Source organism: Cupressus sempervirens, chromosome 6 (assembly GCF_028749045.1).
Source record: "Cupressus sempervirens isolate cs-2001-9-10 chromosome 6, ASM2874904v1, whole genome shotgun sequence".
Classification (NCBI taxonomy): Eukaryota; Viridiplantae; Streptophyta; class Pinopsida; order Cupressales; family Cupressaceae; genus Cupressus; species Cupressus sempervirens.
In genome coordinates, this window is record NC_143123.1 from 326,360,531 (window position 1) to 326,385,274 (window position 24,744).

General features: G+C 35.6%; 1 protein-coding gene across 1 annotated transcript in view; it reads left to right on the forward strand.

Annotated features, from left to right (window-relative positions):
- The window catches only part of LOC149552483 (uncharacterized), a 395,852-nt gene that overhangs the window by 287,542 nt on the left and 83,566 nt on the right, over positions 1-24,744 (forward strand). The window contains exon 18 of the mRNA XM_089788064.1: positions 12,561-12,638. Coding sequence (XP_089644190.1) covers positions 12,561-12,638 — 78 coding nt within the window. The remainder of the gene's footprint in view (positions 1-12,560; positions 12,639-24,744) is intronic.

Below are 24,744 nucleotides of genomic sequence, written 5' to 3' on the forward strand. Positions count from 1 at the left end.
TAAATATTGGTCCACCTTCAATCAGAATAGAGAAGATTGTGAAGACACAACAAATAAACATACAAGTAGCGGATGTTGAAGCGTTGTAGGGGGTCTCGCAAATCAACAATGGACACAAGGTGTCAAGAGTATTGATAAAAGAAATCATATGAGTTATTAAAAGTCCACACTAAAGCCATGACTCGTCCAATCGACTAAAATAAAGGAATAGAAATCATTTGTGAATCATCTTACATGGCAAAGAGAAGGAAATCTTGAAATAACATAGAGGATTTAAGTTTGAGGGGAGTTGACGAGTAAAGGGAAAAGGGATATCGTCAAAAAATATTAAAGAGATACTTCCAGCAGTAAGGGTGGAGAGGAAAGTCACAACAATACATAGGAAATGGAACAAAATTTCAATGCAAGGACAAGTGTTAGTTTGGTGGGTGTAGGCATTACATCCTCATTGGAAGCACTAAATAAGTAGAGGGAAAACACTTATAAAAAATAATCAAATATGAAAGGGCATTCAAACATAAATAAGATTGAATGCCACCATTCACAAACATAATGAACCAGGCCCATAAACACATAGCATCCATAGTGGGACATCTAGTTGGAGAAAAGATCAAGAGGATAAGTAATGGTTAGAACTTGAACCAGCGTGATTGGTGCTATTACAAAGGTTAAGGTGGTACAATTCCTAAAGGTGAACATGAGTAATAGACCAACATACACCACACAACAAGGATGGTATTCTGACGAAGGACGAGTATCATAGCATAGGGTTTGGTGAGCTCCATTACATCCATATTGGAGGCACCAAATTGTAAGTGACGAAGACACTCAATAATAAAGAAAATTAAACATTAAATGCCATCATTCGTTGGATACATGTGGGGTGTGAAGGGTCAACATCCCTTGTGGCTATTAATGTAAATAAACTAGCCATGTAAGGAGAGACCAAAAGAGAGAGGTTACATGGCACTTTGCATGTATAAAGGAATAGTCCTTTGTGAAGGTTATTTTCTTATATAAAAAGAGACTGGAGATTAATCCATATCAACCTTCAATTAGGTGATCGGGCATGATAAGACCAAAGGTGGAATATGCATAAGTCCCAAGAATAGTTACTGTGGGCCCTCACATTCACTAAGGTTTGAGAAAAGATCAAAACTCAATTGGGACTTCAAAGGAGAGAAGTATAATTTTTATGTCATCTATTATTTCTATTTATTTTTGTGATTGTTTTAGGTGAAATTAAGAAGGAAATAATATGTTGAAAATATAGAGTAAAGTATATATATACAAGATTGAATATATGTATATATGTTCCAAATATATATTTGTCTATATTTTATTGGAATTATATTTATTATTATGTAGAATTATTCTTATTTATATATTATAAGAACTATGTGCCTTGATCTTTTCCTCTGAAAATGTTATTGCAAGAAGAGGGAGATTGAGATTCAAAGGGAGCCTGGCATTTCATTAGAGGCAACCTTGAAAGAGAGGGAGCAGATAGAGGATATGATTCAGTCAACAATCAGTGATCTTTGACCATATTGATTTAGAGGGAATAAACCATGTTGTGATGGATTCTCCAGTGGTCAATAAATTATAGTAGTCAAGAGGATTGTGATTCATGAATATACCTCGTGACTATGTCATTTTAATGGGCCTAACCTCTTTGTACATCATGAGGAAGTGACGTCTTCCAAATAATTATCACTTGTATTTGTAGAAGTTATTGAAAGGTGATGATCTTACATTAACTTAATTTTCTATTATGATGGATATCTTGTGATGTCTATGCAGATCATGATAGATTATACTTTGCATGGTGGATGTTTATATGGTACACATTATGAGAATGCATGTGCACCTACTTTATAAACATTTTTGAGTATATGGTGAATGTAATGCAAATCAATGTTTTGGAGGCCATTACATGGAGTACTTGGTGAATATCATGCAAGCTGATGTGCAGGAGACCATTACTCACAATACTTGGTGAATATCTTGCATCTCAATATTCTGAAGGCCATTACTCAAAGAGTATTAGGTGAATATCATATATTGTTATTTTGGAGACCAATACTCAAATGTGATATCAAAATGGTGAATATCAGATGATATTTTGGAGACCATTGCCTTATTGAGTACATGGTGAATACCAAGTGTTGGTATTCTAGAGACCATTACTCAAAGTTTGGTAAATATCATACGTTGATATTTTGAAGGCCAATACTCTTGAGATCAGATGTGATATAAAAATGGTGGATATCTTCTGATGAAAGATATCTTTAAAATTTGCCATACCTAATATTACCATTGGTGTAGTATGTGTCCTATGTTTATCCTCCCTAGCTAAGAGAGATTGTTGATGTTTTCATAGCTTTAGTAGGATAAACTTGTGAGATCAAAGAGAAATATATATATATATATATAAAGTTTGTCGTTATATTAATTATATTGATGAATAGACATGTCTCATGAAGGGACATGTTTACAGGTATCTTATCGGGCATAGAACTAGAGATGGGAGGAACTCCAAGTTTGTCATTATATTAATTATATTGATGAATAGACATGTCCCATGAAGGGACATGTTTCTTCTCTTGGTTTATTCCTCGTACAAATACAAGAGCACTGTTGCAATTGTAATAACACTGCCATAAATGCACTTTGTATAAGTGCATATATTGGCTAAAAGAGAGTTTATTATCAGTTCACACATTTTAATTTAGGATTTTTGGAGCAAATCCTCCAAAACCCCCTTGTGAGCTTTTCTTGTTTTGTTTGTTGTGGGAGATTAGCTTGACAAATTGACGCAAGAGTGATCTCATTGGATCTGTAGCGAGAAGATCTTCATTTGGGGAACATTTCGTTGGATTCGGCGGCTCATTTATTTCACTGTGGCTTTTTCCATGTTACCCACTTGGCTATGAGGTAGGGCTCTCTCATTTTATTGTTTTGGCTCCGTTTTAGTTCCCATTTTCGATAGTAAATTGATTAGAGGTTGAGAACTAGTGTTCCCTTCCATTTTTTGTATGCTAGTTCTACCCGATTTGGCGGGTACAAACATTTAAGTGTTTTTGTGGGTTTTGATTTGAAGTTATATACTATTATGTTGGTTGTTGTTGAATACAAACTTGGAACTCGATTTTTATTTGATTTTGGGAGTTTGGCAACCATTTGGATAATGAGTTTTAAATTCGTTGATTTTCGACAACATTGATTTTTGAGTGATTTTTGCATTGCCTCGTTTTGCATATTGCTCACTTTTCTTGGGTATTTCTTGACTTTGTTTTTGGTTGTGGATTTGGAATGTTTGTTAGGTTTCCAATTTGACCATTGTTTTACATTTACCATTATTGGGATTCGTGTTGAATCCATACTCTTGGATTTAGGTTGGTTGAGTGAGTTCATGATGCTTCATGGTTCATTGCCTTATTGGGATTAATATTGAATCCATGCGCTCGGATATAGGCCGATCGAGTGAGCTTGTTATACTTGTATCACTCGTTGCATTTCTCATATCTAACCCTTGCATTGGTATTATGTGATTACATTCGTGAAGTTGGTTGTGCCCACACACGAGCATGTGCATGTGCATTTGGCGAGATCTTGCAAGTTTTGAACTCCTAGATATAGGCTGGTTGAGGGATAGTTTATTTGGGGGTTAGGTTGGGAAATTGCATTGCCTATGGGCACTCATCGTGTGATGAGCATCGATATGTAGGTACCTTGGCCTAGAAGTTGCCGAAAAGGTAACATGAAGAGGTTCTAATAAGTGAAAACTACTTTTACTAATGGGCAAGTAAACTTAATGAAAGATAGATTATGGAACACCTAGCCTCTCAAGGAGTTGATCGAAGATGTGTGTCTCACCTTCCTTAGTGGGTTTGACTATTGACCTGTTGTACTACATTATCATCTTGAGCATATAGATGTTGGTATCACGTTCTTGATTGGCATGTGTGTTAGCCCCTTATGTGATTGTGGTTGGGTCACTATCGCCATGAGCATGATAGGGGTGGGTCTGCGGGTACCACGTGGTTGGGAGACGTAGCTACCTATACTATTGCTGGGGATCGGTGTACAGAGACAATCTACTTCCAGTTTGAGGCTGGTGTTGGATGTTTACTTGGTACTTTAGTGTATCCGAAGCATGTTCCCTTGTGATTTATGCCTTACTTTGGATGCATACAATCATCGTGATAAAGGAATGCATCAAGTGACATACTTATCATCATCTAAACATGATATTTCTTCGATGATGTTTCTTACAACTGCTTGGATTATCAATGCTTTTGGTAGAGTAACATGTTAGATGAACTTGTTCCATGTGATGTTATTTGATGACTTTTGGTAAGAAAGATCTCATGAGACAACTCCAATGATCTTGTTGGCAAAATGAGAGTTCATGCTTAGGGGTATGGTTAGGACTCTTGAGGTCTCATGATGCCATTAAGGATGGGAGGAAACGAGCACAATTGTTTTAGTTCATTTGCATTATTTTCTTCTTCTTTCTTTTCATTGTGATGTTGCTTATGTACATGCTTTATTATGAGGATGTTGCTTTAGATGGTTAGATGTTGTTTGTGATTTGTAAATTGGTATATTCAGGATGTTAGTTTCTTCAATGCTCTTGAGTGTTCACTCCTCGATTTATGTGGATCCGGTATTCCCTAGTGTGGAGGTTTCATGTTTTCATGCATTCCTTCTAGCATTCTTTTTGTGTTGTCAAATTTTTGTCACCTGGGAAGGGCATTCTCTTACACGACAAAGAAAAGTCTCGCACGAGCCTAGAAGGACAACTCACTTAGTTCGTGTGGAAAGCTCGCATGAGGAACTTCTTGACTCATATGAGCTTGACCGTGTTTTGTTGCACAAAAAATAGAGGGCGTTTATGCTTGCCTTCTAGAAGTTAGAATTTGGTTTTGAATACCCTTTGGGGCCCCACATCTTCTTGGATCAATAGAGATCCGTTTGAGATGTATAAAATATATCATTTAAGTATAAGCTATACATAAGATTTATTTTATATATATGACGATTCATTTGAGATAGGTTCCAACCCTCTAGGAGTTAAGACAAAAGATTCTAGATTTCAGACTTAACCTACTTTCAAGATTCAACATTTGTCTTTCAGCATGGTGTCCAGTAGATGAGTGGTTGTAACCTTGAGTCCTCGTCTTATGCATGACTATTTGAGGGTCTCTGCTTACTATTCTTGGTTATATTATGGTTAGTTGGAAATGGACATGTATGTTTAACCATGTTAGGAGCTTTTACTTTGGGCTTGAAAAAAACATCTTGTTTGGGATTGATAGTTCAGTATTCCCCTGTTGGGATCTATGGATGTTATTCAGATCTCTTTTGGCTATTCTCACGATTCGTGTGATCTTTGGTTTTAAGTTATCATTTGGTGCTTGGGGATCTTTGGAAGTGTTTGTAAGACTTTTACTTGTGTAAATGAACATGTGAGTTTAGCCATGTTCCCTGTTTTATTATCTTGAATAGATGTTTCATTCTTACACTTGGTTATTTTATGTTGTTGTTAAGTGAATTATCTTAAGGAAAAAATTATTTAGTGCATGTTTTATCCTTGTGTTCCAAGGATCTCCGAGCGAGGCATTACAAGTATTCATGCATTCAACAAGTTTTAGGCTAGTTTTTCAACAAGTCATAATAAAGGGAGATCGACCTTAAATAATATGACTATAATTTATAATTATTGACCAGATCACTTTAACAATATACATTAGATTTAATCCTTGAACATCTTTGACTATAGCATCCCCCAATGCTTCAATGGAGCTTTCTCATTCATCACTTGCATTAAAGCACTTGGGCTCATTATAACTTCTGTTATAGACAAAATGTCTTAAACACCTCTGTTCTATGATATCGATCCACCTTTGCATTCTTTGCAATTACTGCTTCATTTCAATCATTTAAGAGTCAAATACAAGGAGCAAAATGAGTAATTAGTGGGTTAAAACATTGTGGTTGTAATGCCCTATTACATATCTAGTAAATTCACTTCTACTTGATACCTTTACTGTTTGGCATTCAATCAATCTGGAGATTGCATGGCACAAGACAACAACATGATATGTTCTTGTGTTAATTTTAAAGCAGTGTTACACTGACGCGAGGGTGAGACGATGCAAGGGGATGTCGGGACGAGTTTTGGGTGCGGAAAAAAGGCCTCAATTTGAGGACGATGGCGGTGGGGTAGGGGGGCTGCATAGTATACATATATGACTGAAAATGCTAATTATGAAATGATACTTCAATATAATATACCAAATATAGTTGAATATAGAAAATTGAAATGCGATTCACGAACCATTAGTTCAAACTTGAAACATAAAACTTCATAACCATTACCAATGACCATTGAACTTAGTAAAATTTAAAAATTATAAATACTAAATTTTTTAAACATAATAATGATGATAAATGAATAATATAAACCATATATAGTACGGTGTACCATGTAAGTCAACCATTGACTATCAAATTATCAAATGACAAAGATGAAAGATTCAAAATTCATTGTTCAAATATGAAAAAAGAAGAAGTTATCTTTAAAAACCAAAAGCATAAAAGTTTTTCTTTTTTTTACTTCTCATGCAACATGTCGACTGCACCCCTCGCACACCCTGGGCTCACCCGCACGCACCTGTGTCCCCACGTCCCATCCGGGTGCTTCAACTAGTGCGACAATGTTTTGGCCACGGTGGAGGGTACTCGAGTGTGCGAAGTACCCTCACCGGGGATGTACATGCACTTGGTGCATGGGGTTTTTTACCCGGGTGCTCGTACTCGGGTAACACTTATATTGTAGTACTCCTCAAATTTTGATTAGTGCCCATGTACCAGTGAAATTTTGATTGTACAAATTCTGCTAAAAAGGAAATACAAAGAAGCTCCGACATCTTAATGAATACTTAGAAATAACACAACTCTATATACACAATAGAGCTATAAAAACTACTTCGAACTCAATATCTCATGAAATGAATATTTCCAATGTTTGCACTAACCAAATAACAAGAATCTCTACCCAAAAGCAAAAGACTTAATCTAAAATATGACTCCAGCAATGTGACAGGGCTCAAGGTAGACCGAAGACCTAGCTACAACAAAGGGAGAAGGTCTGCAAAAAGAGTACAGAGGCCTCCATTATGTTCTTGAAATGGCTCAATAAAATTAGCATGACACCCACATCTCTTCATTACTACACTCATTCTGATTTATACACTTAGGAAGAACTCAAAAAGATGTAATGATCTGACCCACACAACTACTCTTAACAATCTTTCTACCAATTAAAACTCGTACAAGATTCTGGAGGACAGTACGGTGCAATTGGAATTTGGAGTACGGATGCCAATTTGGAACAGCGCATATATGACAATATGTGGCCTCAACAAGCCTCCTTGCAACTCTACACACATGAGCTACATCTATCACTACTTGGCCCACATTTTGTAGCCCAATCTCCTCAATGACTTCCCAAAGAATCTGAAATTGAAAATCAGCATCCTTTCGATGCCCTAAACAATCAACCACCTTAAGAAAGAATGGGTCCTCTGTGCATGTGACTATGACATTGATGAGTGGACAGTGTGTAATGTCCGTCCACCCATCCATGATAATGTTGCACCTTGAATCTTCTGAAACATCCCTCATGTTCTCCATGGACTCACTAATCTTGGAATACTTATCATCCAAGATTTTAGCCCTCAATTTGTGCTCACCTAGTGGCACATATGATGGTAACCCCTCCTTCGCTACATTTTGAAATGCCTACTTAAAATAAGGAGACTGAACAATATGAAGTGGAATGCCATTGGCAAATAACATTCTCCAATGCACGCATCTAATTTCTCTCTCATCTGGGCTGCAAACAATTCTGCTATGGGGTTGTTGTCACTAGACCATGCCTTGCATTTCCCCTTGTTCGACTGGGCTGTTGCTACACCCATAGAGCTATAAGTAGAGGAAGGTGCGGAGGCTGCCCCTGGCAATGTGGTAGCTGAAACTCTATATTGTGGTCTAGAAGAAGACATGTGTTGATATTGTTGTCCCTGTATTTGTTGCTCATGCACTTGTTGTATAGTCTGAACCTCTGCCTACTAGCCAAGTTAGTAGGCACTGGAATGCCGAAGTCCTCTGGAACTCCCCAAACCTTGTTGAATTCAATTCTAAAGTGCATGTTTTTGGGTTCACTCAAAAACTTGCATTGTCCAACACCTTTACCTGTACAAAAGAGAAGGTGTACACTCATTCTAGTGATGCTACCATACCATTCATTAGCACAAATATTGCATCTCCACTTTCTTGTGCCACCTGATGCTGATCCTATTGTTATTCTAGTGGGAAATTGTTTTAGAGGAGATTTTGGATCAAACTTACCCCTAGCCCACTGTGCCAAACATGGAGAGGAGCAATCAATAGATGGGGTAACAGGTAGGTGAGATGAACTACCCATGGAAGTGGAATTAGTTTGGGCCCCTTGCTGACTTGGCCCAACCCCAATCTCACTCTCATGCTCACCCCTCTCAACGGTGTCATCATCAAACTCAACCACAACCTCAGGCTCAGGTTCATATTCTAATTCACTACCACTATTTGAATGAATTTCCATCTCATCATCGCTATGAGAATCAACGTGGGAGCTCATTTTGATACTGCATTTCACAAAATAAAAATAAAAAGTAATATACAAACTTTCAGCCTATGCCCTACTTTAAACTTCCTAAAATTTGAAACTAAATAACAAGAATTTGCAAAATGAAACATCAAGAATCTTAATCTATTATATATAAATGATTCAATTAAGGAATGATAACTATAACAAAATGAAACAACACACATTTAGAAATAAAAACATTGAGCAATAATTTATAAACATGCATTTGAAAATCAGGAAAAAAAGTTTTAAAACCTACCTTTTGCTTTAAAAACTCCTTTAACAAGATGCTAAACCTTCCTCCTCTTTTACTTGCTCCTAGGCTCTCCTTTTTCACTTGCAAACACTTTTTTCACTCTTGCACAAACCCTTATCTCAGCTCTTCACTCTTCTTCTTCTTGCTGTTGCAAACAATGAGAAATACAAATGTGAAAAAACATGAAAAATAGAAGGCTTTTGAACAAAGGAGGAAGGAATGGAGCCGACATCCCACTATAACAAAAATAGAAACTGAAAAATATTAAAATAATGCCTTTTTAAAAATATTTTTTAAGTTGCCCCATCTTGTTTTTGCGGGAGACGTCCAAGCGCCCCCCACACCCATAGGGGATGTGGGGATGTCTCGCCGTCTTCAGTGGAGGTGGCGCTTTGAGTGGCGCCGCTCGAGATGCCAAGACAACGTCACCTCATCTTAATTGCGACTTGGTTTTGGTGGGGGGACGCATCTCTATGAGTCACTGATAATTTTCTTTATTGTGTGGGTATGCATCCCCCTCATTCCAAAACTTGTATCCTAGTTGAAAAGATATATTTTTTCAGTCAATTGGGAAAATGATGTTAAAGTTTGGGTGAAATCAGAAAAATTTGCCACAGAATTTACAGATCACAATTTTTGAGTAAAATACCCAAAAATCGTGGACAATCACAATTTTATTGTGCGAAAAACCTTTTCGGCCATATTTTCCAAATGTCCTAGGTCTTCGAGATTTTGGTTGTTACTAGCACGACCAACGATGCTTGTGATGTCCTTCAATTGACCAGAAGATATTTTGTTGCCCACTATTTTGTTCGCTTAAAAATTGGTTAAGTTTACAATAAATAAAGAGAGTTTTGTGTGGTCCTTTGGTATGCAATTTAACTAGCACACCCTATAGCTAACCCACTTTCCCATCTGCAACTCACTTTTCTTTGTAATGAGTTACCACAATGTAATGATCCCATGTTTTAGCCTTCACGTTCTCCAAAGTCTAAGTGGAGGATAAGAAGAAATTAAATTAATTTCTTATAAAGTCATTCAATTTAAAGGTGACTTTTTATTTAATTAATTTAATTATTAATTACAAGGGAGTAGCTTCTAGGGTATGTATTAATTATTGGAAGGACGGAAGCCTCTCGTCATTTAATTAATTATTTCTAGGGAGGGATTTTTAGAGAATGCATTAATTATTGGAAGGAGGAAGCTTCTAGCACTTGCAATTAATTAATGTTTTAGTTCCTTCTAGAAGGATGAAGAAAAGGATAAATAGGGCTGAAAGTCTTATTGTTGAGCATCGGATTATTGTATCGGATGATGATGACTTGCATTTGATAAGAGCTTGGATGTGTGAATCACACTCCCTTCTTTTGGCAATAGAGGACGTGCATTCTCTGTTGTAACATTCTAGACGTCATTCCCTTAGGGTTTGGCCTTTGGAATACATCTCTTTGTACTTGATTGCATCATTTTTAGAATTAATATAATTCCAGCCTTGGTTCAGCTTTTGGGCATTTCTGGGTGTCCATTACAGTGGTATTAGAGCTATAAGTTCTGCCATCCTATGGAGGTCATATTGATAGCCGGATAAAGATGTATATTAGTCCAGATCAAGATGTGATGTTCAGACAGTTATTGGGTACATTAGAGAAGAGGCAACGTATGCAATAGGAGCAGAATAGGCGAATGGATATGATGTTGCAGCTTATGGCTAGACAGATGGGCATCAACATTGATGATTTGTATGTTGCTCCAGAGCAGAAGGTAGTCGATTTCTCAGGAGCCAGCCAGCTATGATGTGGGCATTTCGGCAGAGTCAGTAGAGGCATGCGTGCAAAGTCAGGAGACCACATATGAAGCCTTGTCAGGGGATGATGACGTAGCAATAGTGGAATTAGGAGAATGCAAGGATACTATCATATCAGCAACCACTTCTATGTTAGTTGAAGCATCCAATGAGGAGTTTAATGGTATAAATGCAGTGGTTGATGTATTTTCTAATGAAGCCACACAAGTTGTTGATTATGAGTTTTCATCAACTACAAATTCGGTTCAGTTTTCTATTGCAGCAGTTAATGTTGTTCCTATGTCCATATATTTCGATGCAGCAACACCTATTGTTGATACAGTTAGCATGAGTACATATGGTTCACCTGCAGCTACATCTTTTTCAATGCATGATAGTGATAATATGCATTCCAATCCAATATATACTATGTGGATGGATACAAGGAAGAAGACATTTTATAGATCTTCTATGGAGCCACCTTCTGGCTACATTCAGACTTATACTTCATCAGCACAAGTTTTGGGAGCTAATTTGCAGGACATGTGGTTGATCTTAATGATGTTGATTTGTAGTTGGTTTAATGTCCACAAGGATGTTGCATACTACTTCAATTGGGATCCAGGTGGAGGTTGGAATTCATTATGTTACTTAATTGCTTGAGGACAAGCAATTTCAAGGAGGGCGGATTTGTAACGATCCCATGTTTTAGCCTTCACGTTCTCCAAAGTCGAAGTGGAGGATAAGAAGAAATTAAATTAATTTCTTATAAAGTCATTCAATTTAAAGGTGACTTTGTATTTAATTAATTTAATTATTAATTACAAGGGAGTAGCTTCTAGGGTATGTATTAATTATTGGAAGGACGGAAGCCTCTCGTCATTTAATTAATTATTTCTAGGGAGGGATTTCTAGAGAATGCATTAATTATTGGAAGGAGGAAGCTTCTAGCGCTTGCAATTAATTAATGTTTTAGTTCCTTCTAGAAGGATGAAGAAAAGGATAAATAGGGCTGAAAGTCTTATTGTTGAGCATCGGATTATTGTATCGGATGATGATGACTTGCATTTGATAAGAGCTTGGATGTGTGAATCACACTCCCTTCTTTTGGCAATAGAGGACGTGCATTCTTTGTTGTAACATTCTAGACGTCATTCCCTTAGGGTTTGGCCTTTGGAATACATCTCTTTGTACTTGATTGCATCATTTTTAGAATTAATATAATTCCAGCCTTGGTTCAGCTTTTGGGCATTCCTGGGTGTCCATTACACACAATCAATTTGCATATGCAGCTGTTTGATATTTGTTTACTTTTCAGCCACATGACCTTTTATTGCAATTAAATTGATGAAATTTTTATATTTTATTGCTGCCATGCTTGGATTAATAATCATTTAATATTGATTCATTTCATTATTATAAAGCTAATTTTTCATGGATGATTAATTAAAAATTATATTTAGTTGGCCACAATCATTAATCCTATTAGCAAATTTGCAAGTTTGGTTTAGTTGGTTTTTCTGCAAATTCTTTAGACATCCTTTCTTAAGAGAAATATATGGAAATATCTTCGATTCAGTGTTAAAAATTACTCCACATTATTCATGGTGCAATGTGTGTTTCATTGGCCTATTTTGCAGATGAATTACTGAATGTGCTTAGTTCTTTTGTTCAAGCCTCTTTTGTTCCTTTGAGCTATCATAGCGCATGCATGCAATTCGTCCCCCGCCCTCCCCCCATAAAAATGTTTGTGGAAAAAAATGATATAGAATTACTAAACAAACTGGATATGCTGATGATTTATATAATTGTTGACTTTACAGACCTTAAAGACAGAGAATTGGGAGAAGGGATTGTGGCATTCATTCAGAAATTGTCAGCATTCCTTGTTGTTGTTCCAGGTCATTCATTTATTTCTTTGCCACTAATATATTAAATTTAGAGTTTGCTAAACTATTGATTTTCTTTAAATAAAATAAAATAAAATTTGTAGACATGCTGTGATTTGACTTTGGTGAGATGCCATCTCTTCAATTTAATAAAACAATGTAGAAAAGATTGGAGGGCACAAGTTATAAGCCCAAAATGGCAGATTCATTTTAATATTCATCTGACTAGCAAAGGTGCTAATGTGCTTTATAACCATTATATTTATACATGAAGGAATATTATTACCATTAATTACTACTCATGGATGTTATCTTCATACAACTTAAGCACATGGTTGAAATTCCAAATAAAGATAGTCTCAACAAAATATTGTTAATGTACTAAAATATTGCATAGGTGTGTCTGCTGTATTAGAAACTCTTTGAATCCAGGTGGTTGACAAGGATCCGTGGTAGATCCAACCTGCTCCGTATAATTGATAGTAAGATTTTTCATCTGTTATGAGTATTTATCTTGTAGTGGCACCATCACTAAGATGTTATGTGCATGATGTATCTGTTTAAATCACTTCCATATGCCTGGAATAATTGACAGTAGTAGCAGAATTTGTCTGTTGTTTGCTTGTGTGATAGAGTTTGAGGATAGAGATTACCACCCTTCTCAAAAATGATAGAAAATTGATTCTTGGACCTTCCTCTCAGAGCCTGCTATAATGAAGCATCAGCAGAGAGTTGTCAGACATACAGACAATGACACTGATTCCACATTTTTTCTATGCCAGGAACTGTCTTGATGGGGAAGACCAAAGTTAATTTTTTTAACTGATAAAACTGTGGCAGCCCAGCTAGGGTTGATACACTGATATTACAGATTTATGGATTAAAACCTTAGTTACCCAGTTCTTCCCTTGGCCCTTTGAACCAGACAAATTCCAAACCAATCCTTGGTCCTTGTCTTGGTTTCCTTTTGGGTTCCACTTGGGTTCGAACCCAAGCAGGTTGGTTCCTCCAAGCTGATCCTAGGTCGAACCAGGGCCGACCTAGGAAGACTAAGTGTGAACCAGGTATAATTCCATTGAGAAACATTCCATAGTTAAGTGTAAAAAATGCTAATTACACAATTGGAATAAAGATTTTTAACATTACAAAACAAAAATTGCTCAAGTTCATATATTTATTACATCAAATTAAACTAGCCATCAAGATTTCTTCTAGTGTTTTTTTTATATATCCAATTGCTTATAATTAACCCTGATCAATTAATTGGAAGCTCTATATAGATATTAAAACATATAACAATATCTTCAATAGGCGAAGGGAGTTGCAAGATACTTATATAACATTTTTGAAGTAGGATGTTTATTACAAACAAAAAGCTCTTTGTACAATGAAAAAGTAATAAGTGTTTGACAACTTGGAAATAAGGAATGTGTAATTCCCTCAGTTTTAGCTGGTTCCTGTAGTTGGTTTGGTCAGTTCATCATCGTGACCCTCGTGAGTTGACAATGGATTTGAGGGTCTCAGTTTTGGAGTTATTAGGCTTTCCAATGGCCTATGGTGAGTTTTGGCTACATTTTGAGGGACTTGCTATTTATAGTAAGTTAACAATTAGTTTTGGTGAGCTCAGTTGAGTTAGAGGAGTTGAGTGATGCTCTTAGCTTTTATTTTTGACTTTTGGTTTGGGCTCCAAGAATCTTGGATGGAGCGCCTATTTTTAGTAAGTCAGACCATTAGCTTCATTCATTGTTTTTCTTCATCAAGATCACTCTTGTGTTGTTAGATTTTGATTCTAATGCTTCTTCAATCAATTTCACAAGATGGGTGATTATGATTATTATTCAACTAAATATGCCGAGGTTGCTATTTTTGCTAGTATTTTATGTTGGGCATTGGAATTGGGTTAAAAAGTTTTGAATCTTGGGCACAAGAAATAATGACCTCGCATGTCAAAGTATCATGATATAGTTGAAAAGGTAATTTTTGGGAGCCAAAAGAAAATTAATAAATTATATTATGTGCCTAAGTATAAAGCAAAAAAGCTTTTAGGTGAAGGATGTGTAGTTGAAGCTAAGTTGCACAATGAAGATTATAAATATGGCTTGCATTATGAGAATTGATCATCTAATTGTTTATTTTCTTTTGTTATTTTCTTCATGAGGGTTTTGAGTTGTGTATTCAATTCCACTGCTAAAGTATAGTGGTCTTGATCTAAGGGATTGATTCTGGTGCTTCCTCTTCCTGTATCCATTGTGACTGAAGAGCAATTCTCTGTTGGAGAAATTCAGTATCTTCTCATACTGTGTTCATTGTTGCTGAGAAGGTAACTTATGCTAAAGGGTCTAGTGGTTTATGCTAGTAATTTACAATCCTGGGTTTTCTGATTTTCCCTGTTGTATTATTGCAAGAAAATTACATTTGCTGTTGGATGAAATTGTGTGGAAGATTTGGTGATTGAGAGTCCTCGACTGGCACGCCATTACTTATTGCTACCAGTGACTTATATCTGCAAGTCCAGTGCCAATTACATAATTGTTGTGGCATTGTTCTCTCAGACTATTAGTGTGTGAAATCTCTACAGATTATTTCAGACTGAATTCATGTGCCTTGGTTCACATTAATTTGGCTCCATTCTCCTAAAACAATCACATGTTTTGGGCAGCATTTTCATATCTGATATTTTGCCTAGGTTGAAGGGCAATCTGTTATGAAATACCTACATCTTTCCTGCTGCAATTAAATGCTTAGTGCTGGAGATTTTTGCTATTCACCCGTGACCATGTACAGTTCACGTGATTTTCATCCTTTAGCTGTGTCCATTGAACACAGGCCCATGTTTCCAAAATGAAAGATTCAGAACACACAAAAAGGTTCCTTAATTATTATTGTAAGGTTTTAAAATAATTCAGTAAAATGAATGCTTAATTGTTATGCAGAGCAGATTGCTATCATTGGTGATCTCATGATTAGTTTGAAGAAGAAAGTTTTTTTTTGCAATAAGTTTTAGTGTTTAAAGAACTGGTTTTCCGTTCAAGATTTCAGTTTTCTAATGGGCATCACAAATAGTCTGCAAATGTTGTCTTGCAATCTGAATTGATTTGATCATCATCATTGTGGCTTAGAGATAATTGCTTTATCTTTTATTCACAGTGTGGTGATTCAGAATTGTGGTAAAGTGCAAATCAATAAACATTTGGAATTCTTATTATTTTAGTATTGTAGAGGGGTGAGCCAGCTGGGGCTCATTACAGTGGTATTAAAGTTGTTTCTTGCCATCCTGTAGGGTAGGAAATTTCTTAATATGTTTGATCTGTTGTTGTGTTTAGAGTGATCAGCACTCGCGTATTTATTTCATTTATGGACAGACATAGGAGAACTAGTAGTTATGGGAGCCAGCAAAGCAATGTAGAGAATAGTGAAAAAATAAATAGGTTGAGGGAGAGTATTGAAAGACTTAAGCTTCATCAAAACAGATTGGAGGCAAGACTGTCAGATCTAATGATGGTTGATAAGGAAGCCTAGTACATGGTTTCCATTTTTATTAGACTAGCACTGAGGATGTAGGGAAGGAAGCTTGAGTTCTTCCAGTTGGTGTCCATGATGCCGATGTACCTATGTTTAGTACGACACCCACTAGTCCTATCCATAGTCTTGACGATGGACTTTCCACACAAATACATGTGGATGTGTCAGGGCCATTGGTGGACGCTAGCATTGAGCTTCAACAAGTTGAGGATTCCAAAGTTGTTGCTGCATATAGTGTAGAGGCTATTGAGGCAATTGTTACCGTTGATCATTTAGAATCTCTTGAGGAAGGGTTTTTTTTTTTGGAGACGGTGTAGAGAGTGAGCATTGATGTCTATGATAGTTGTCACAGTGATGATTCAGTGCAGGAGGCAGTGACTTCCTCAAGTGGGACCAATGCATGTATGGAGTCACCTAGCTGTGATTTTAGTGATCTGGGTGTTATGACAGAGTCAATAGAGATTAGTTTAGGCTATGGCATTACTGATTCACAATATTACATTGAGTCGTGTATGCAGGGTCATGTGATAGTAGTGGATGTGAAGTCAAGAGTTGTGGAAACAGATAGTATGGACGCCCCTGATGATTCATTTGAGGATGCTATGAGCTGTTGTAGGCCTATTATTCCTTGCCAGGTACTCGGTGTTGACTCCAGGGGTTTTTGGGTGGGTATGAGGATCAAGATTTATAGGGACTTTCTGTCGAGGAGGGAGAAAATACACACAAGGAGATCAATACAATGAGAGCTTCCACTTCTTCAGAGGAGGCATTAATTAGTAGAGGTACCAAGTAGTTGTACCTCGATTATTAATATGTGCAAGGACGGGAGCACACATGATGTTAGCAATCATGGGTGAGTAGTTTAGATTTAGTCTCCTATCACAGTGCAGTTAGGAAGGCAGAGGACTTGCACAAAAGTCAGGGGTTATAGAGGCATCATGTGACTAGTTAGTCGAAGGTGAGTGATAGCGACATCTCTCCAACTCTTGAGCATTATGATATTGTTCGTCAAATATTAGTGACATCTAGTTGGGGTGCTTTTATGACATATGAGCACAGTGATAGTTTCCTTTCCCTAGCAGAGGTTCATGCGCTCCAAAAGGCTATCAAGATCTTGAAGCATATTTATTCACAATTAGTTGATAATAGGGATTACCTCTTGGTGTAGGGAAGCATTTTTTATGAGACATTGTTAGTGAAAGAGGAGGAAGAGTTTGAGCTCACCCAGGAGCCTAAGGTGACTGTCAACTCTCTTCTGTGTACTCATTGGTTCTTTAGGAGTCTCCATCATGTTTGGAGGAAGTTACTGTGGAGTTGGAGCTGATACAGTTTACACCAGCCCCAAATCCAATTCAGTTGCATGTTGAGGTGGTTGGTGGCAAATTTGCTTCCCCGGTTGGGGATGACGGACATGATGATGTAGGAGTAACTTTTGTCCAGGATATGCTTGTAGTGGATACAAAGGAGATGAGAGCATCAATGGAGGATTGCAGAATGATTCCTGTTGTGCTAGACTCTTCAGTGTTTAGCATGGTGCTAGTGGATTCTTTAGTTGTTTGTATGCCAGTTCATGACACTACTGCGTCCCTTCAAGACTTAGGTAGGATATCACTTGATGTGGGGTTGTGCTCTCATGTAGAGTTGATGCCTAGCATTGGTGATCTCATAATTAGTTTGAAGAAGAAACTTTTATTTTTATTTTTTTTGTTATAAATCTCAGTGTTTAAAGAATTGGTTTTCCGTTCAAGATTTCAGTTTTCCAGCGGGCATAACAAATAGTCTACAAATGTTTTCTTATAATTAGAGTTGATTTGATCTTCATCATTGTGTTTCAAAGATAATTGCTTTATCTTTTAATCACTCAAGTGTGGTAATTTGGAATTGTGATAAATTGCAATTCAATAAACATCTAGAATTCATATTATATCGCATTGCCAAGGGGTGAGCCATCTTGGGCTCATTACAAAATGTTACTAGTGCACTTGATCTCATTGAAATTGACACTATTTGTGAATCAACAAATGCCTTTGATGATGATGATGATGATGAAGAAGAAGATGAAGATGAAGCTTATTATAAAGTCCTAATTGTTAAAAGTAAATAAATGATACTTGAACTTGGTATTATTTTGATATTTTTGGCATTGATAATAGATACAATGCTATGATTACAGGTTTATAATATTTTTTTTTGTTTTTATGATACTGTGTTGCATTCTAATCTTCATTCTTTTAGGTTGCATACATATGTGTATATATAAGCTTTACATGTTTTGTACTAACGAACCCAAACGAACTTGAACCCCATTTCAAAATTTTGTCGTACCAATGAGCCAACTCTTCAATCCTGAACTTGAACCCTAACTCAAACCAGTAAACTTAGATGCATTTTTAGAGAAAAAACAAGAGCTTTCTAAAAAAGGAGGAAATGATCAGATAAGAGGCTATATGCCCTAAAAATATAGATCCCTATTTACAAGAGCTACAAAAAGTAGAATTAAAAGTATTGAGTGATCATGTGAAGGGCATAAGGACTTAATGGATAATTCAAACCAAAGAATCTTCAAATAAAACCAAATTGGCAAAGATACACATTTTGGGACAATTTTTACCATTCAAGACAAGTCATGATATTATTACGAGTCTTGAGTATCATTAGCCATACAATTGTTGGTGATGCAAGATTGGAGTAAGTCACAAATTTTTTTGGATAACTAAACTTGCTCGTGGTCACACTATCATGTATACTCAAATTAAATAAGTATGCACTTCTGGCATACTTTGAGACGCTTATTCCTCTTAATTAAGATGAAGTGCTATGCAACTAGATAGATGAGCTTACAAATAAGGAACACAACTCTCTCCCATATCATTATGCCATAAAATATTGAATTCAATTATTATAATCTGATTATTAGAGGTCACCCTATTGAAGTGGTCTGCCATGTTTTCTATTTTGACAAATATTTTCGAGCAATATCTGTAATATCCTACTAGATATTTTTTCCCGAATTTTCTCTCAAACAAACATCAGAATATAGCAGATTGCTCATGTAATAAAAACCACTAAAATAACTAGCAACCCAATAACTTCATAATACCAAAATCCAACCTTAAATACAGTAACACAGTCTGCAATTGACCTTAGCTAAAATAAAATATTATGTAAATTGATTAAATAATATAATTAAGAATGACTAAATGAAATATTATTACTTATCTTTATGGTAATAAAATAGATCATTTATAAAGTTATTTATAAATTGAATTAATAATACTTATGTGTTAGATTAATAATAGTCTTCATCTACAAAATAGCACTTGTATTCACATATCGAAATAGACCAAACATTATAGTTATAAACTATATTTAATAAAAAGGGGGAACCCATAAAACAGTAGAGACCCAACTTGGGTTGTGGCTTCTCATACCCATATGATAAAGCTATTCACCAAAGACAAAAGGGACCATGGGATATCAGACGTAACATATGAAGTGGACAACGGCTTCAGCATTATCATCCAATCTGCATGCGAGGGACAATCCACAGACGCTGGACACATACTCGGCCACCTAACACAATCACATCCTATGCACACCTGACCGCAAGTCAAACTGGCAAAGACACCGTCACCTCGTGAATGAAGATTCTGCCTCGAAGCCATGTGGACAGGGAAACCCGACAGCAATCTGGCATCAAGTCTTAAGTTAATACAGGCCAAGTAAGATCACATGCCATCAAATCCATACGAGGGACCCACTATTAAGGTACGAATGTGGTGTGCAATAATATAGATGATTTTAATTCTCCTAAGTATTGAATGTGCATATTAGATGTGTGGAATATAAAAGATAGTGTTATTTATTAGTTCCTGCCGAAGGCAGGATACTATAGCATTCGGTGAAATGCTACTTTCCAATTAAAGTATCCAATCATATTCTTTTATTTTTCAAACACTTTTAACTCTGTATAGTTTTAAAATATATTGATATTTTACTAATTTGCAAAAAAGTATTTATTTCTAATCTTATTGGTTGCATCCTTGCTACAGTCATGAGTTAGCTTTTATTTTTTCACTTTAATTTTTTTTTTGTTGAAACTTTATTACTACCATTAATATGATAGACAACTCACTCAAATGAAATAAATAAGTTTGACAATATGTAAGAATATCTTTGCTACCATTAATATGATAAGGCAACTTGCTGAAATGAAATAAATAAGTTTGACAATATGTAAGAATATCTTCTTCATGTTTTGACATATGTTTTCTTGAAAAATTAAATTAAAATATATTTCTCCTTAACTTTAGACTTTTCTACAATGTAAATATTTGGAAAATCTAGTTTGATAATGTGAATTAGTTTAACAAATAACGAAATAAAGTTTTATATCATTTTTTTCTATCTTTATATTTGTTAATTACAAAAATTAAAAATAACGTTTAATAAAAGTCATAAAATAGTAATATAAACATATAAGTCTTAGAATAAAATTCTTTTGTAAAAGTTGCAAATTGAACATTGTAAATTACAATTTAATTTCGCTTAAAGGAGAATCTAAATACTTGAATTATATAAGACTTAAGCTAAACATACATAAGTATTAAGAAATCAATTGACATTCTACTAAGATGACTGGTTGTATAAAATATATAATATATAAGATGGACGCCCTCCTCTCCATAAGCTTGGGTCAGAATCTGTCTATCCCCTACTATTGAAAGGGCACAAACATAAGAATTTGGATCTTTTTTTTGTAAAGGCAACAGCGGAAGCAAGATCTGGATAAGCTACTTTAGCAAGAAGTAGAACAACTACAGTACCTAGCTATATTGCATACATTTTTAATAGTTTAATACTTTGATCTTATAAGCTTTCGGCAGGAACTTGACGCTATGCGTCCTTGTTTATTTATTACAATAATGAATATATTGGTGATAACTAATTCCTTAAATAAGGAGTAATGGAAAAGTGGTAATATGGTGTTGACCTATGGGGTCAACACCATGAATATTGACTCGAAGCATGGAGCATGTGAGATATTGAGATCTCTATTGTCCACCATGGCCAAGAATAAATATGCTAGAATATTCTGATGTTGTCAACAGATGCATATGTGATTGGCCTTGAATAGAGGATGCTCGTCCAAGAAGAATCTTAAGGGGTGTGCTCTTGAGAAGACGACTAGGAAGCCTGATCTGGAGACATCCTTAAGATTGGGGTTAACTTAGACGGTAGAAGGATAGAAATATTATTATTGTGTTTCTAATAAACCTATATGTGCAGGTAGAGATGAATCAATTAACACTACTAACCAAGAACATTATTGTGGTATCAGAACTTATTCCGGCCACCCTATGAGAAGTTGATTTCAGGAACTATGGCCAAGCAAATAGCTTAGGAACTAAGGAACTTTATAGAACAAACTAATGAATGATTTGAAAGGACTGAAAATTCTAATAGAATTATACTTGAAACTATTCAAAAATTAAGCAACAATAATAATCAGAATGAAAGACCCAACTTACAAAGAGATCCCCACTCTTCTCACGAGGAAAACGAGCCTTCATCACAAGTTTCAGTTCCATGAGAAACTTTTCCATCATTCATTCCAAGAGAGGAACCTATTAGGGAGGAAGGAGCCACCACTTATAGCGTGGAAGAAATTTGACAAATGTATGCCCACTTGGATCCCAACCTTCGACAACTTATTTCCTTTAAAGAATACTATGAATCTAAACCCTTTGGAAACATCATGTAGATAAAGACCTTCAACAAAAAATAAATAAGGTTAAACTACCTTGTTTCGATGGATCTGGGGAAGAAACTGCTCAAGCTTGGAAAAAGATACTTCATTTAATTGAATCAGCCCACAACTATTGGCACTATGGCCAAAACTCCTTAGGACTAAAAAAAATCACCTTCTATAGTAAGCTCACCCAAAAATTGATGAGTAGATTTGATCTAGGAGATCCTGAATGGTATTACCAAGAACTTACCCATCTCAAACAAATCGGGTTAGTAGAAGAATTTGCCAATAAATTTCAAGACCTAAACATAATGGTCCCTAATTTATCTGAAGAGAAACTCACATACATATTCATAGAATGACTAAAAGAATCTGTTAAAGCCCAAGTAAAACCCTTTGAACCTCTAACCCTTGAAGAGGCTATTCGGAAAACCAAGAAAATTGAATCTAACACACCCAAGGAAAGATCCAGGAATTTCCCACCAAAATCACCCTATCAAAATAAGGACCTATGAGAGATGACAGAGAAAGGTTATGCTTTATTTGTAATAAACCCTTGAGCACAGAACACCAATGTTAGCAAAAAGAAGAGTTGCACTAGAAAAACCTTTTTTTTAATATAAAAAATTGTGGGATCGGGGCCAACATTGTAAAAGAGGATGATTGAACCAAATAGAAGTATGCGAAGATAAGAAATCAAGCAAGAAATAAAAGATTGATGAAATGAATAGGGAGTATTAGCAATCATCTCAGAAGAGAACGAGAATAGAACCATTCGGATCAAGCGTAACATTAAAGGACAAAGAATAATTGCCTTGGTGGATACAAGGGCCTCTCATGATTTCATTAGTAAAAACATTGTATCTAGAAGGAAATTACAAAGATAAGAATTCAATCGATATAAAGTAGCCTTTGGGAATGGAACTATCGAGTGTTGCACCAAGATTGTACCTGACCTAGAGGTCACCCTCAGAGGACACACAATTAAAAGAAACTTCTATGTGGCAAATATTTAAAATGATATTCCTCGAAATGCCTTGGATAAACTCATTAGGAAGGTTTATTATGGATGGTCCTAACTCACAAATCTGCTTCAATCACAAAGGACAAGAAATTACACTAAAGGGATTACATGATGGCTCCCAAAAAATATTCACTTGCAAAGAAATGGAAAAAATACTCAGTCACGATTAGAGTGAATGGATGACACAATGCATGATACTAGATAAGTCAATTGCACAAGGATAAACTATCCATATAGATATCCAACCTATATTAAAGAAACATCGAAGAGTTTTTGAAGAGATTCCTCTAGGGCTTCCTCCCAATAGTGGTTTTGAACATCCCATAGAATTAGAAGGGGCAAAATTGGTACTAACAACTCCTTACAGACACCCTCAAAAATACAAGGAAGAGATCGAAAAGGCAATTAAAGAACTCTTGGACATGGGACATATCCAACCCCACAATAGCCCCTTTGCATCCTCGATGGTATTAGTAAAAAAGAAAGATGGCACCGTGGGAGTGTGCATTGATTATTGTGCTTGAAACAAGAAAATAATAATAAATAGATATCTTATTCCTAGAATTGATGAATTAATGGATGAACTACAGGGTGCATGCTATTTTTCAAAAATTGACCTACAATCAGGTTACCATCAAATAAGAATGAGGAAAGAGAATGTACTTAAGACAACCTTCAAATGCCATTATGGACACTTTGAATTTCTCATCCTCCCTTTTCGTCTCACTAATGCTCCAGGAACCTTTCAATCATGTATGAATCATATCTTTATACATTAGTTAAGATAATTTTTACTCATATTTTTGAAATATATTCAACTACAGTAAAAGTTGGAAGGAATGCCTTCACCATATTGAGGAAGTTTTGAGGATTTTGGAAGAAGAATCTCTATATGCTAAGTTTTCAAAATGTAAATTTGGACTAGAGGAATCCTATATTTAGGACACAAAATTAGTGTCAAAGGTGTGAGTGTAGATGAAGAAACCATTAGTGCCATCAAAGGGTGGCGGAGGCCCAAATCCCTAACCCAGCTTAGAGGATTTGTAGGTTTATGTAGTTTCTACAAGCAATTTGTAAATGGTTTTTCCAAACTAGCATCCCTCCTTATAGATTTAACAAAGAAAGGAGCTTTCACATGGAATGAGGAAGCACAAAAAGCCTTTGATAAATTTAAGGAAATTATGAGTTCTTATCCAATCTTAGGCATTCCAGACTTCATTGAACCATTTGAATTACAATGTGATGCATCAGGAGAAGGAATAGGAGTAGTTCTCAGGCAAAGGAAGAGACCAATAGCCTCTGAAAGTCGTAAAATCACAAATTAAGAAAAACTTTATTCTATATATCATAGTTTAAAAATTTGGTATCGGCAATATCTCGGCTGACCTAAAAATTTTGAAAATATCAAAATCGGCAAAAACTCAGAGAAGAATTCGGCAATAAATCGACACTTTTATCAAACATTTGAAAATATACAATTTCTTAAAATATTCTTAAAAGTGCATGCATACACACTAAACTTGTAGAACATATAATGATTTGAGATATCTACCATATATGAAGCAATGTTTTGAGTTAAACAATAATTCATAATTTCATAGCAACTAAAACTTAGTAGATTAATATAGTAATAGAATCATAAACCAAAAAACAAGTATAACATCAAAATATAAATAAGTTCAATACATATAGCAATCAAACTCCTTGAAAGTTTGAAACTACAACTTTTGAATACATATTAAGTTCAAGTTTCAGTATCAATGAAAACTAAAAGTAGCAATCATAAATTGCGTCTACGAGTAAAACTCAAAAAAAATCGT